This window comes from Sinocyclocheilus anshuiensis, unplaced genomic scaffold (assembly GCF_001515605.1).
Source record: "Sinocyclocheilus anshuiensis isolate Anshui unplaced genomic scaffold, SAMN03320099.WGS_v1.1 scaffold97, whole genome shotgun sequence".
NCBI classification, from domain to species: domain Eukaryota; kingdom Metazoa; phylum Chordata; class Actinopteri; order Cypriniformes; family Cyprinidae; genus Sinocyclocheilus; species Sinocyclocheilus anshuiensis.
In genome coordinates, this window is record NW_015540854.1 from 98,800 (window position 1) to 112,377 (window position 13,578).

General features: G+C 39.9%; 1 protein-coding gene across 1 annotated transcript; it reads left to right on the forward strand.

Moving 5' to 3' along the window:
• The first annotated feature begins 6,209 nt into the window (after nt 1–6,209).
• On the forward strand, nt 6,210–8,395 carry LOC107687779 (homeobox protein Hox-B4a-like). The gene is made up of 2 exons (XM_016485235.1): nt 6,210–6,682; nt 7,685–8,395. Exons 1-2 carry the CDS (start codon nt 6,259–6,261, stop codon nt 7,999–8,001), a joined length of 741 nt encoding a protein of 246 aa, XP_016340721.1. The 5' UTR covers nt 6,210–6,258; the 3' UTR covers nt 8,002–8,395.
• The last annotated feature ends 5,183 nt before the right edge of the window (nt 8,396–13,578 follow it).

Below are 13,578 nucleotides of genomic sequence, written 5' to 3' on the forward strand. Positions count from 1 at the left end.
AAGCTTTTGGAAACATCTAGAAATACGCGATTTAAATTATCAACATAGAATACTACCCTAAATTCGATCCGATATATTTCGTAGCTTTTTTTCGTGATCTGAAAAGTGCTAATAATAGTACTTATAGGAGACAGACAGCACTTTGCCAATAGAATTCACATTTCTTATTTGCAAGTTATTCTATGAACCGTTTTTTTTTTTTTTAAATAAATAAAACTACATATATTTTCTGCTCCTGAAGTTATGCTCGAGTTTGATTTTTCTCAGATGTAACTCTCCTCCGTCGCCAGCAGAGCCCGCTTTAGACCAAGATCATGATGTCTGAGGCTGCCGGTTTCTGTTTGTCGCCCTGTTCTAAGGACTACAGCTTTTGGAAACATCTAGAAATACGCGATTTAAATTATCAACATAGAATACTACCCTAAATTCGATCCGATAGATTTCGTAGCTTTTTTTCGTGATCTGAAAAGTGCTAATAATAGTACTTATAGGAGACAGACAGCACTTTGCCAATAGAAGCTTACATCGTGAGCCAGCCTAGTTCAATGCTTTTGTCGTTCATCAGGAAGCATAAAGCTATGGTTTAGGCACAAGATTGGCTCGTTCTCCCTTCTCTCTCTGTCTACGTTTAATCCAGAGGAGCGGGAGAAGGTGAACGTAGTCTCGTTAGAAGTGGCGCGAGATTTGGCGGGGTCAAATAGTTCAGGGGTCAAAAGTTTACGTAGTGCGTGACTCGGTCGTTGGCTGTCGACTCACTGCGCTTGACCAATCGCTGGATGTCAATGGCAAAGTGGGAGAAGAAGAAAGAGGGGGAGTGAGGAGTTTCAGACAGTCTCTTTTGAAAAGATTAGAAAAATGATAGAAGACCGACTTTGTAACAAAGCACGTTCCCGCGAAACGGTGTGTTGGGGAGGAAAAAAGACATTCGATTCTTGAGGCTTAGGGGATCAACAAAAAGGCCTGATGTTGCACTGCGAAACTTTTTAAAATGTAGCTCAATCTGAGATTAATTATATTTATTGCGTGCATGCGTTTTGTAAAGGCAGCTTGTTTATTAATACAAGTAAGGCCAGTCAAAGGCCTATGACAGATCTTTTGATTTATTCCTGCAGGCCTAATTTACGTGACACTTGAAAAAAAAAAAAAGTAAAATCGTTACCTGTCAAAAATACAACATTGCTGCTGTTATGTTTTGACTTTGTGTTAAAAAATATATTATTGAAAACACATTATTTAATTGTGTATTCTATAGGCTATTACTTTCCTAATCTTGTAAACCCAAAGCCATTTATGTGAATTCTATGTCTAACATTATCGTTTTAACTCTACAAATAAAGCTTGCATATAGGGTTTCTGACGAACTTTATCATGTCATAATATTCATGTGAACATACGAAATAAGAAACTTATATCTATACATTTTATAAGAGAAATAACAAGCTTACGGTTCGTGACCGAGTTTATGATTGCAGGCGCCGGATGCGCATTCAACGCAACGCAAATAAAATATTTTCTTTTTCTGATTGTGAAAGAAATAAAATTAGTTCCGCGACGCCATACCTCTATTTTGATATGAGGCCTATTGTATTCCACATTTTTGTTTGTTGATCACATTCGCCACATTCAGAACGGAAGACCACCTGCGGTATTTTGTTTACATGTTTAAAATGTAGACAAGTTGTGAATAAACAAAGGAAATTTACTTAAGAAACACATTTCCCTTTCTTATCATATCATCTCCCACCAATCGTCACGAATACCTCAAAAAAGAATATACATATATATATATATATATATATATATATATGTGTGTGTGTGTGTGTGTGTGTGTGTGTGTGTGTGTGTGTGTGTGTGTGTATGCTACTATTCACAAGGCGAAAAGATTGAAACATTGGGATTACATCTTTGGCTTTCATTTTTATTTGATAAATTAAATATTGATTTTAAAGGCGTGTTTGGAATATGTTAGTGTTGAAAAAGCGCAGAAACTGGGCAATTGATAATTTGGTCATGAATAATAATTTATTGGCCCGAACTTTTGGACTAATGGTGGAGAGCCAGGATGATGTGATGCTGAACGACTTGGTATTCTCAGAAACAACGTACGTAAGTGGTGAATGAGAGTCCACAACAAAATGCCTTATATCGCCCAATGGTATTGTAGAGCTCACAGCGGCTCGAGGCTAACGTGCATTATATTTTTAGTTGTTTTAGGAGAGAGAAGGCTGCGTTGTGTGGGGAAAGCCCCTTGTTGTTGCCGGCAAGATAAATCCTCAAAACGGAAAATACGGCGCGATGACTCCTGCTGTCGAAGTTGGTGGCTCGGTGCTTTTTCCTTATTATTGCTTTTTCTGAGCTCTTAAATCGGTTGAAGATTTTCTTGGATGTTTTCATGTCCGCCTGTCTGTTATCGTCGCGTGATGTTAAAGAGGAGGTCGAGGGTACCCACGGAAATGAGAGGGAGCTGAGCACACAAAGGTATCACGGCGAGGTCACGGGCTAAACCTGTGGCTTTGGAGAAAGGAGTGAGAAGGGGGGGTTTCAGACGGAGGGACTCGCAGGAACGGTTGAAACGAAAAGAAGGGCTTTGGAGCGGCGACAATCCCTTGCAAAGACCATGTACAGCAAAGGAGAGAAGATATGGGCGAGAGACTACCGAAATGAGAGATGCAACGGTCAGAGTCAAAAAAGTAAGTAAAGAAAAAGGCGCTTAATTTGCATATCGCCGCGCTCTCTTCTGCAGGTGTTTGCTTGGGCAGACCACGTGCTCGCGCACACTGTGGCGAGAGTACGGGTCCCCCCTCCTATCATAACGGAGTTATGACTTTGAATTCGAGCCCCACGGAGTTGCACTGTTGCGAGTGTGGGCTTTATATCGTGAATATTTACCTTGGCTATAGTCTCTGAGCCGCGGCTTTGACTGCCTGTCGGTGTACATATTAACCCCATAATGAGGCAGATGGCTCGAGGTCCCCATGGCTTTTAGAAGGAGATGGCTCACGGGGGTGAAGGCGAGGTCGGGGACTTCAGGGGGTGAAAGGGTTAGAGTGGACACCAAGGCTGAACTTTCTCCTTTGCTGTTACAACAGATTTGCATCGATAAAATGTGAAATAAGATGTAGAGGTTACATGCGAAGTAAAAGCTAAGTCATCTAAACAAAATTATTAGCCGTTTGCATGTTTTCAACTCGGACATGGATGCTAACGTGCTTCAGTGCAAGAAGGTCGGCACAATTATTACCAAGCAGAAATCAAAATGAATTGAGAGAGAAGAAAGGAGTCAGGCAAACTGAAAAAAAGAGAGCTGAAAATGGCAGAGGCCCATTTGAAAAATTGCCAGAACTTTGATTGCCAAACGCTAGGGGTGCTACAGATTTCTTTGATATGATACAATTTTTTTATGCACATTTAAACTGCTCCGTGAATGGAAAAAGATTTTCCTTCGTTTGAGAATATTTCGATACTATTCGATATTATTTTGATATATTTAATAATACAATAATATAATCTTTAGTAAATTTTCTGCCTTTGCCGCAGCAGAACAAAGACTGTCCAGAAACCCTCCAGATTTAGATTTGCAAACAATAATAAGGAATGAATGAATGAATACATATATATATATATATATATATATATATTTATTTATTCCAATATCATACCAATATTGTGACATTTACTAAATCGTTATTTTATATGTACATATTTAGACAACGAAAATATTTATTTAAATTGTCAGCTGTTTGGCATTGTTTTAGTGCTTGAAGAAAACTATAATATTAAAATGATAATATTACGATATATTGTGTTATGGTGCTTGTTTGAAATATTTTGGTATGAAGCACAACGACAATTTCGTTGGATACAATATTAATTTTACGATGTTTGTATAGTAACTTTTTTTCTGGTAGAGTTTTCTTTTCGTTAAGGTACGAAATGTGGCAAACGGAGCGTTATGTAGTTACAAACAATTTTATGTTTATCCCTCATTTTTGTGTAGATTTACTAACGTAACATAGCCTACTGCTTGCTGCTGTAATAAATCGGATACGGTCGATTATTTTAAATAGCAAGTAAACTCCAAAAATGAATGTGTTTTCGTTTTTTTTTCCCACTTAGCCTACTCCATTATTCTACCTTCTACTGTAGAATTAAAGGAAATCTTACCTCTTCTGTACATCTAAAAACCAGCCTTGAAATATCGGTGCATCCCCAAAACAAAGAGAATCTCCTTAGAATGAATTATTTCTTTATTTCAGAGCGTTCTCCATGAAATGAGTGACCGAGTGTTTGTTGAGAGAAACGCTTGTTTAAAGAGTCATAAAAATGTTTGCTCGGTGTCAAGGGGTTAAAGAACTAGTGGTAGTGTCCTATGTGCATATTTTATTGTTTTATACTTCTCACCTCACTATTTATTCGCCGTTTGACTGGTGTTTGCCGGCAACAAACAGAGCTGACCTGCGTCTTATTCCAGTGGCTGTTTCAGCTTTCTTTGACCTTTGTTGAGATCTGTCGCGGTCGCATTTACTTGCTGGCCTGTACGCGCTTTCTGTGCTAGATTCTAAGGAACTGTTTTAAAATTCATGTCTGTCGTGAATAGATGTTATTGTGTAGGCCTAAGTCTTAGCTTGTAATTGTGTGTTTTATTCATTTCCAACATCAGTCTATTTTTTTTTTCTTATTTTAAACGTTTTTGACATGAAATAGCACACCAGACGACAAAGGTGTGTTCTTCGACCGTTCAGTATATATATTGAAGAGACAAAGAGATTGATCTTCGAGGTTATGAAAATGTTGTTTCTGGGCCATATAGTGAAAAAAAATGTAAATTTTCCTCTCTTATGTTATGCGTTTAGTTTCTATGTCGGGGAGAAATGTACAAGAAAAACTCCAGTGTTTACCACAAACCATTAGCAAGGTTTATAAAGGAAGCACCGATCCGTTAAGTGGCGAGACAGATTGCTGATATCCTTGGAGGCAGACTGTTCCAGGTGCAACACTTGACACTGGGAAGGTACTGTCAAGGTGAGCAGGCTCTCTCAATACCTGTCAAGAAGATACCTGTCATCTATATATACCCTGTAGATCCGGATTTGTGTATACAGACGCACAGTCACAAATTCGTGTCTAAGGGAGTATGTAGTTGATGTATAGGCTACATTTCAACTTCAACGGGCAAAGAAGATGACATTATAACTTTCGGTTTGTTTATTAATGACTGTTTGTTAGTGGAATATTGTTGCAGTAACGAAAGTTATTTTTTCCCCTAACTACTACATTTTTTTCTGTAAATTGTGGTGTAGAATTGAAGGGCGTTCATGATGTCACACATATTTTATGAGACTTAAAGAATTCGAAATTAGAAAAAAAGGAAAGAATTCGAAATGAGCAATAATAATAATAATAATAATAATTTGTATAGTTTTGCACTGATTAATGATTATCTGAATGCAGTTAATTTAAAACATTACTATTAGTAAACAGCGATAAATATTTGCTGCTGGTGTTAATAGTGAATTAAGCATATATTACTATTCAGTGTGTGTAGATTTGGCACACAGGATAAACGCGCTGTTTGGAGTGGAATGACTGCAGACTCCGTTTAAATGCAGGTCTCCTTTGTGATTTAGGAGGCTTTGTAACCTGAATTAGTTGATGAATTTTCTATCGATCTTAAACAAGCCCAGATTCATCTCTGACACGCTGCTCACGCCACGACCATTCTCTCACCGTTATTAGCGAGTGCATTTAAGAACTTGGTCAAGGCGAGCTTCTTGCATCACTTTCCCCTGGTACCGCTTTGCATGAACACTGGCCAAAATTAAGCAGTGTTTCTATTCGCCAAATCTGAACAGTTCTTTATAGAGGTGTAGTCATGTTCTCAACGTGCAGATGAACTGAGAGGGACTGGGGGCGTGACTTTCTGTGGGGCTGGTAGAATCCAGCATGCCTTTTCGCCGTGTCTGCATTGGCTTGTTATTGTTTTGATTTACTCACTATCTCATCAAGTGCATAGCAACGTTTGAGAAAGAATGGAATTTTAGACTATTCCGAAATGTGAGTTGATGAGCGCGGTCTAAACTGACTAATCCCATTTCCTTATCCGGGAATCGCGAAGATCCACGCCATTGGCTGACGATGTCACATGGACCCTTAACTTTGTTCACTTGACAGAAAGTAGGAGGGTTCTACCAAACAGGAAAACGAGTAAAGGGATACATATAAATTTTAGTATATTTTGTGTGCAATTCAAAGAAATTAATGGCCATGAGTTCCTATTTGATCAACTCCAACTATGTGGACCCCAAGTTTCCACCATGCGAGGAATATTCCCAGAGCGACTACCTACCCAGTCACTCTCCGGACTACTACAGCGCCCAGAGGCAAGACCCCTCGTTCCAGCATGAGTCGATCTACCACCAGCGGTCGGGCTGCGCCGACCCACCCTACTCATCGTGCCATGGTTCGGGGCAGCCTGCCGCGGTCATCTCTCCGCGAGGTCACGTTCTACCCACAACCGCACTCTCGACCCCTCTCCCTGAACCAAGCCATCACTGCGACTCGGTAACTCCGAGCCCTCCGCCTGCCTGCGGTCAGACTCCCACTAGCCAAAACACTTCACCGGTCACTTCAAGAAAGGATCCCGTGGTATACCCCTGGATGAAAAAAGTCCACGTAAACATCGGTAAGTGCAGCTAAACTTCTCTTACTAGTGTTTCCGTGCGCAGACAGCTCAGACACTTTAGAAAGCATAATGTCCGGCGTTAAATCTATTGCTCCCCTTATGAAGTTGCCCTTGGTCGAGATTTACGATCGTCTGTTTGCAGGGCAATATAATTACACCCGCCATAAATTTTCATTGCACTCCTTCTTTAAGCTCTTTCGGGGTCTATGCAACTTTCTCGTTCTAATTTCTTCCCGAGAAGAGGTTTATGAGATCTCATGTAATCCATAAGTTAAGTTTTATGTTTTAATAATTTGATTTTAAGTGACTGGACGGATTGATGTGTACATTGTCACTTAACTATTGTTAATAAAAAAAAGTTTTATGGGAGCTAAAATATTAATAGTTATGAGGACGATAATAAAACATTAATGGTAATACAAAGAGTCGGACTCTTTTACAAACTATTATTCCGCGATAATTAGTGCTTGTATCCATACAACTGCCTTGGGGTGCGCTCAAAAGGGGGCGAACTCCGTGTTTGCAAAATCACAGCTTAACATTAGTCGCCCATAGCCAACTATAGATTACGCTGGTCCCTCGTAGTGAATTGCTGAATATGTGTTGTTTTTATGAATTCTTACGCAAAAATTTAATATTCCTATTGTTTTATCTTGTGCTGCTATTACTGACTTATTTTGAGCAATAAAATATTGAAATTAGTGTCACTGTCCCGACACTATGCAAATTGCTTATCTTAAATAGACAATGGCCACTTTTTTTGTTTCGTTTACCATTTTTGCATAACCGAAGCTTTAAACAGTCACATTGTATACTTGCAAATACGAGATAGACAGATTTTTTTCACGTAGTACCTACATTATATTATTATAGTGTTTGTGCATCTGACTGTTGATGAACTGGAGTGTACATATCATATGTAAGTGTGAGTGTGTGTTTGGGGGCTGTGTGTGTGCGTGTGTTATACTTTTTTGTAACGTGTCGCTCTCTGTATCCAAACAGTGAACCCGAACTATTCAGGGGGTGAACCCAAGCGCTCACGCACAGCCTACACGAGGCAGCAAGTCCTGGAATTGGAGAAAGAGTTCCATTACAACCGCTATCTGACTCGCAGACGGAGGGTGGAGATTGCCCATACACTATGCCTATCCGAACGACAGATTAAGATTTGGTTTCAGAACCGGCGCATGAAGTGGAAGAAGGACCATAAGCTTCCCAACACCAAAATACGCAGCAGCTCTGCCAACACTAATTCAAGCAGCGGCCCGACACTGGGCAGCAATCAGAACCGAGCAAGCGGACCTCCGCCAAGTCTATAGCACTCCACTGTTGCCCAAAACACGTACAATTATAAAATCTAATTTTCTGGAGTGTAGAACGTGGATTTTACCTGCGTTGTGTCTCCCTACTCTCCCCTGCACTCTAATTACAGGGATAAAATACGAGGAAGATGTGGGGGAAAGGAGCAAAGAAAATGTCCATCTTTTTAACACTCAAAATGGGTGAAGACTCGAACTCAAATGCTAGATGGGTTGCTTTCCCAGTCTGGTTCCCATTGTTATCCCGCACGCCTCTCCTGCTCACTCGCCCCTTTCATAAGCACAGAAGGCGGCAGATAGTTTTCAGATTTGGTGAAGATGGATCCGTGTTTCATCTTTAATCACGCCAAACTCGGCCTCATTTGTCATGTTTACTCTGTGGTACAAAGGATGAACCGTAGGCCTGCCCATTACCTTCTCTCCTTAATTTAACGGTGCACAAACCCCCTGCTCAACGATGCCGTGAATGCGCCTAAAAATATGGATCCATGTTAGAAAAAAGCAGAAGTTAAATAGTTTCTCGGCTCGTGGGCTTTTAATGCTTTAATGAGTGTAATTCTTGCACAACAGTTTCGCGACTGTTTGCCAGCGCAAGCTGTGTGTTTTTTATATTACAAAGGAGCGGGTCGGTGCCATAGCTCAAACCCTGACAACCAAATAGATAATCAAGAAGACAAATGGCTTCTTTTGGAAGGCGCAGCCCTTGTATTAATTTTCATTTTCTTTTCTCAGAGCAGGTATTGAAAATATAGAGCCGGAGAAAATAACATTCCGTTTGCTGGCGTTGAACTTTACACAAAAGTATGGCCTTAAATTGGTCTTCTGGCATTCCGTGGCACCGAGAAGATTTTCTATTACTTGCTTGTTGATATCAGAGGCCTTTTCGCCACACAGCCCGCTAAAGCCATTTGTCTGTTTTCTCCCTTTTATTTATGAAATGCTGTCTGGACATAACGTCAAACACTTCAAAAAGCAAAAAATGTGATGCAGTAAAATCATTTGAGGACCATGCTCTAGTTGAAATATTTAAATATACACAATTGTTAGCTAATACTGTTTGTAGTAGCATAAATATGTAAGATTTTTTAACAGATTAATATAGATAGACAGATAGATAGATAGATATTCATCTACATACACCCGTTTTGTGGTTTAGACCCAAATCTTGCATCTAACTTAAATGTAATTTTAACATGTCCCTCAAAACTTACCCGAGAACTTAAATGGATGCATTTGCGTGTGGCATCTGAATAGACCTTAGAATCCTATTGTTGTCACACATATTTTATTTTCTTTAAAAAAAGCCACACTGGTTTGAATAGAAGTGAACAGATTTCTTTTGAGGGCCTCAAAAGTTCACCACCATTATTTGCAGACAGAAGCCTAAAGAAAAATGTGAGAATTATACAGAAAAATCATTAATCACCGCTTCTCTTTAAACAAGTCTTCTCTCCTATTGTCATTCGGAAGCACAACTGCTCGGACCGTCTGCTAGGAGGGGAGTGAAATCTTGAAGGGCACTTGAAGACATCCCCCCCTCCCTCCTCTACCATCTTCTATTCACTAAGTCATGCCGCAAGAAAACTTTTTTGGCGAGGGATGTCCCATGAAGAATCTCTTGAAAATGTTAGCGCGAGTGAGAATCTTCGCAGGACACGAGATGGCAGCGTTTAAGGTACAGTACTTTTGTTTTATTTCCCGCACTTTTAGTGTTTTGAGTTTTATTGCTTTATGGCCTTCTCGCAGTAGGGTAGCAGAGGCGCATTTGTCGTGTTGTGCCACGGATGGGTTTTATGGTTGCTTTGACAGAAAGGGTAGCTTTTGGGAACCGGTTGTCGTGTGTTTAAGATAATTTCTAGGTGTGTGCCATCACAACTAAAGTGGTAGCATGTTTTCCTTTTCGTCTTGGAGTAACACATTTGTAGCATTGTTAGATGGTGTATTTGTGGATGTTGATGCTGAAGTAGTATGGAGCGCCAAAAAAAAAAAAAAAAGTGTGCACGCGAGCGTCTTTTTGTCTCTTAATGTGCGTGTGAACGCGCATTTGTATCTTCTATCAACACTGAATATGCATGAGTTGCAATGTGCCACATACACATCTGAGCAATATCTAGATATGCCATATTTAAGTCTCCTAGCTGCCAATTTGACATGCTGCCCTAATGACTGTTGTTAATGGCACTTTATTTATTTTACATATAATGTTGTTTGTGTGCGCGTGTGCATGTGGTTCTCCACCCTAAAAGGCCTTTTTATTCCATCAGAGAGCTTGGGTGGCACACAGGTGCAAAGCGGCCGGTTTCGAGAATAAATTATTCGATGCTCTGTTGGTCAGACAGGAATGAACAGCACCGAAGAGAATGTCTCGAGAGCAACTATTTGCCTAAAACAAACGACTTGTAGCAAATTGCTTCAATTGCATGTTGTGTGCTTAGATGAGCACCAATGCTCTGATACGGGCTCACCGCCATTTAACCCCTGCAAATCAATCTTTTGTGCGTACTGGAGAAAAGGCCAGTGGTTCTGGTTTACGGCTTTCGCCTCCCTCTGCGGACCTGTGTAGCATGAAGCGTGGCAAAAAAGACAAAAATATAGAAACTGATATTGAGGGAAGTTGAAGGATGACAGAAAAAAATCGATTCTTGCAGCAGGCAGGCAGAATGGCAGCAATGGGTTCAACTAGAGGACACGTTTTTCTGACCGATTAGGTCTGTTGCGAAGGCTCAGACTGACCTCACTGAAACCCTTGACCCGGCGCGGACAGGACAGCGCTACGTTTTACATGGTCAACAAAGCCCTAGGGCGAGTTTGTCATAACAGCACGGCCGGGGCACTGTAACCCGAGGGCACCGTGCTATCTCTTCCCACACACAGTCTAGTAAACTATCGGGGCCCTTAAAACAACAGCAGCCATGGCCTTGCAAAGACCCATCCTTAAACATCTCTCCCGTCTTTTGGTTTGAGCAGCTTGTGAAAGGCCCGAATAGTCACCATGCGTGTCAAGACCTGCAGAATACACACCGCGAGATTACTTTACGATTTCCTTTATATGTATTTCAGTAGCTGTAACACTGTGAGGGAGGCCAAGAGGGCCTCCCGCTCCAGAAATATGACGGCAATTTTGTGTGACAACGTCTCGTATTGTATCATGTAAGCCCCCTCCTTTTTGCTTTCCTTGTTCTGGTCTCCACTCCCTCCTTCAAGGTTTGTTGGAAAGCTCGCCGCTTGGCCTTGTAACGCTGATGTGATGGTGTGGTGCCTGTTTTAGCTCACGCCGCTAATTGCGAAACAAATAGCCCTCGCGCATTGCTGAATTATTATTGTGAAAAGCCACGGAGCGGAGGTCAGCACCGCATAGTCACAGAGATATATGGCCCGCGCGCGCCAGCTTTGTGGGCCTGGGCTGAGAGCCTGTGTGTGTGTGTGTGTGTGTGTGTGTGTGTGTGTGTGTGTGTGCGCGCGCATGTGTGTGTTTTAAAGACACATATTAAGTAAGGCAAATCACCATTGTTAACATTGCCAGCAAAACGCAACCCCTCCCCTTTCTGCTGCATTACCAATCTACTATTTCATCAATATTACTGTACTATTACCGATATCTACACATGGTCTACTACAACTATTTAGTAAATATGTTTAATCTCTTGTTTTGAAAAATGCAGATTAGGCGTGCATTTATTTCTTTAACTCTCCGTATCTCTCCAACCGGGCTCCAATTCATTCGATATTAATATTTAACTAACTGAATGGCTGCTGCGATACAGATTCCATTATTTCCTGGGATAGCGAAGAGTAATGAGTGAGCTCACTAAAGAAGAATTTTCAGGTGCTTTATTTGTTACTCTTGACTTCTGAAAACCTGACTTCTAATTTAATTTGCAACTAATAGCTCGCGTATGCTGCAGCTATACCGCATATTATAGTCATGATGATTAGATTCGCTGATAGCACGTGAAAATATAAATCATTATTTTGAATTAAAATTATTACTGAAAATAATAATAATAACAATAATAATTTAAGACACATTTCATACACTAGTTGGGTTAATCTAAATCCTTTCCCTGATTGCAGTTTTATAACAAACGAACCTGACACATGGAAAATGCACGTTTACTTCAAGCAGCTGTCCGGCGAGTCTGCCTATCAAAGAATATATATATATATATATATATATATATATATATATAAGGCACTACGCGTTCATGCAGCTTTTGACAGATTTACAGTCCCCAATAAAAGAGGGTATTCTCAGTGCCGTAAATCAATCTCCGCCTCTCTGTATAAACCTAGCCTTTAGCCAAACGTTCTGTTTACTTAAGCGCCTGTAAAATCTGGGATATTCATTGACTATTTTTTCTTTATGATCTGAGTTCTCTCTGTTCTTATAATAATAACAACAACAACAATAAGAAAAAGAAGAAGAAGAAGAAGAAGATGATAAGCATACTGGTTGTTGTTGTCGTTTTATTATCATTACCATATATATTATCTTGCTGATGCACGTTTAGTAAATTACAACTATTAAAGAAATATCAAATGCATTTATTACTTGCATTGTAAAAAGCTCGCGACACATAACATAGACTGGCATCGAATTTTTATATAATTCCTATCCCAATTTTTAAAGTCTACTTTAAAGATTCGGTTTCTACATATTTGTTATTTCGCTTTAACTTTGCAGATGATTTGGTCACTAATTGAAATACGGAATTTAACTCCATTCCCATTGTCCTAAAATAATGTAAAGACATGCAAGAACAAAACAATCGCGTTGTACTTTTTTCGAATGACGTTTATCATGAGGTATTTTTTTTTTTCTGTTGTGAGCATTACTAGCCTGCATGTATTTCCATTTTTTTTTAAATTACAATCTCAAAATAGACCTTATAATAACAAATCGCTTCGTAGTTTTATATACATATACAAAAAACAGAAAAAAAATATCGTGATTAATTCATAAAGTCATATATTTTAAAAGCACACGTGCAATCGTTATCCATTTGGGAATCACACAGTTTGCTTTCATTCTTACAAAGCAGTCAACACAGAGCCACATACATTTATGTTTTAATCTTTGCTTTAATATTAACACTGATATAATTCACATATAGCCTGGTTCGTCATATGTATTTATTTGTATTTACACAGCCACAGCTGTCTTGCAAATGAGAAAATGCATGGACTGACTTGCACTTTTGCGAAGAAAATTGCAGAGGTTCAATTGCACATAAAGCTTATCTTTATTGCATTTACCTTCTTTGGCAAATAATCTAATTGCATTTGATAAAAACTGCTGCGAAGCTGGCTACACTTTAATCGCGCGTTTTATTCGTTCCTTCGAGCTGTTTTGACTGAAATTAGCTATTGAAAAGACGGTGCAGATCCTTTGCTAGACTTCTTCGAAGCACACAGCAAGTCAGGCTATTGTTTGACCTTCAAAGTCTCTGTACTGCTCCTTTTCTTTTGACTCAGCCCCAGGTCTATTGTTTCCGTTTTGCCTCAGCGCTGTGCAGAAGGGCATCCCATTGCTGCTTAGGGCTCGCGGCAGGGTCTTCAAAAGAGAAACCCCCCCCC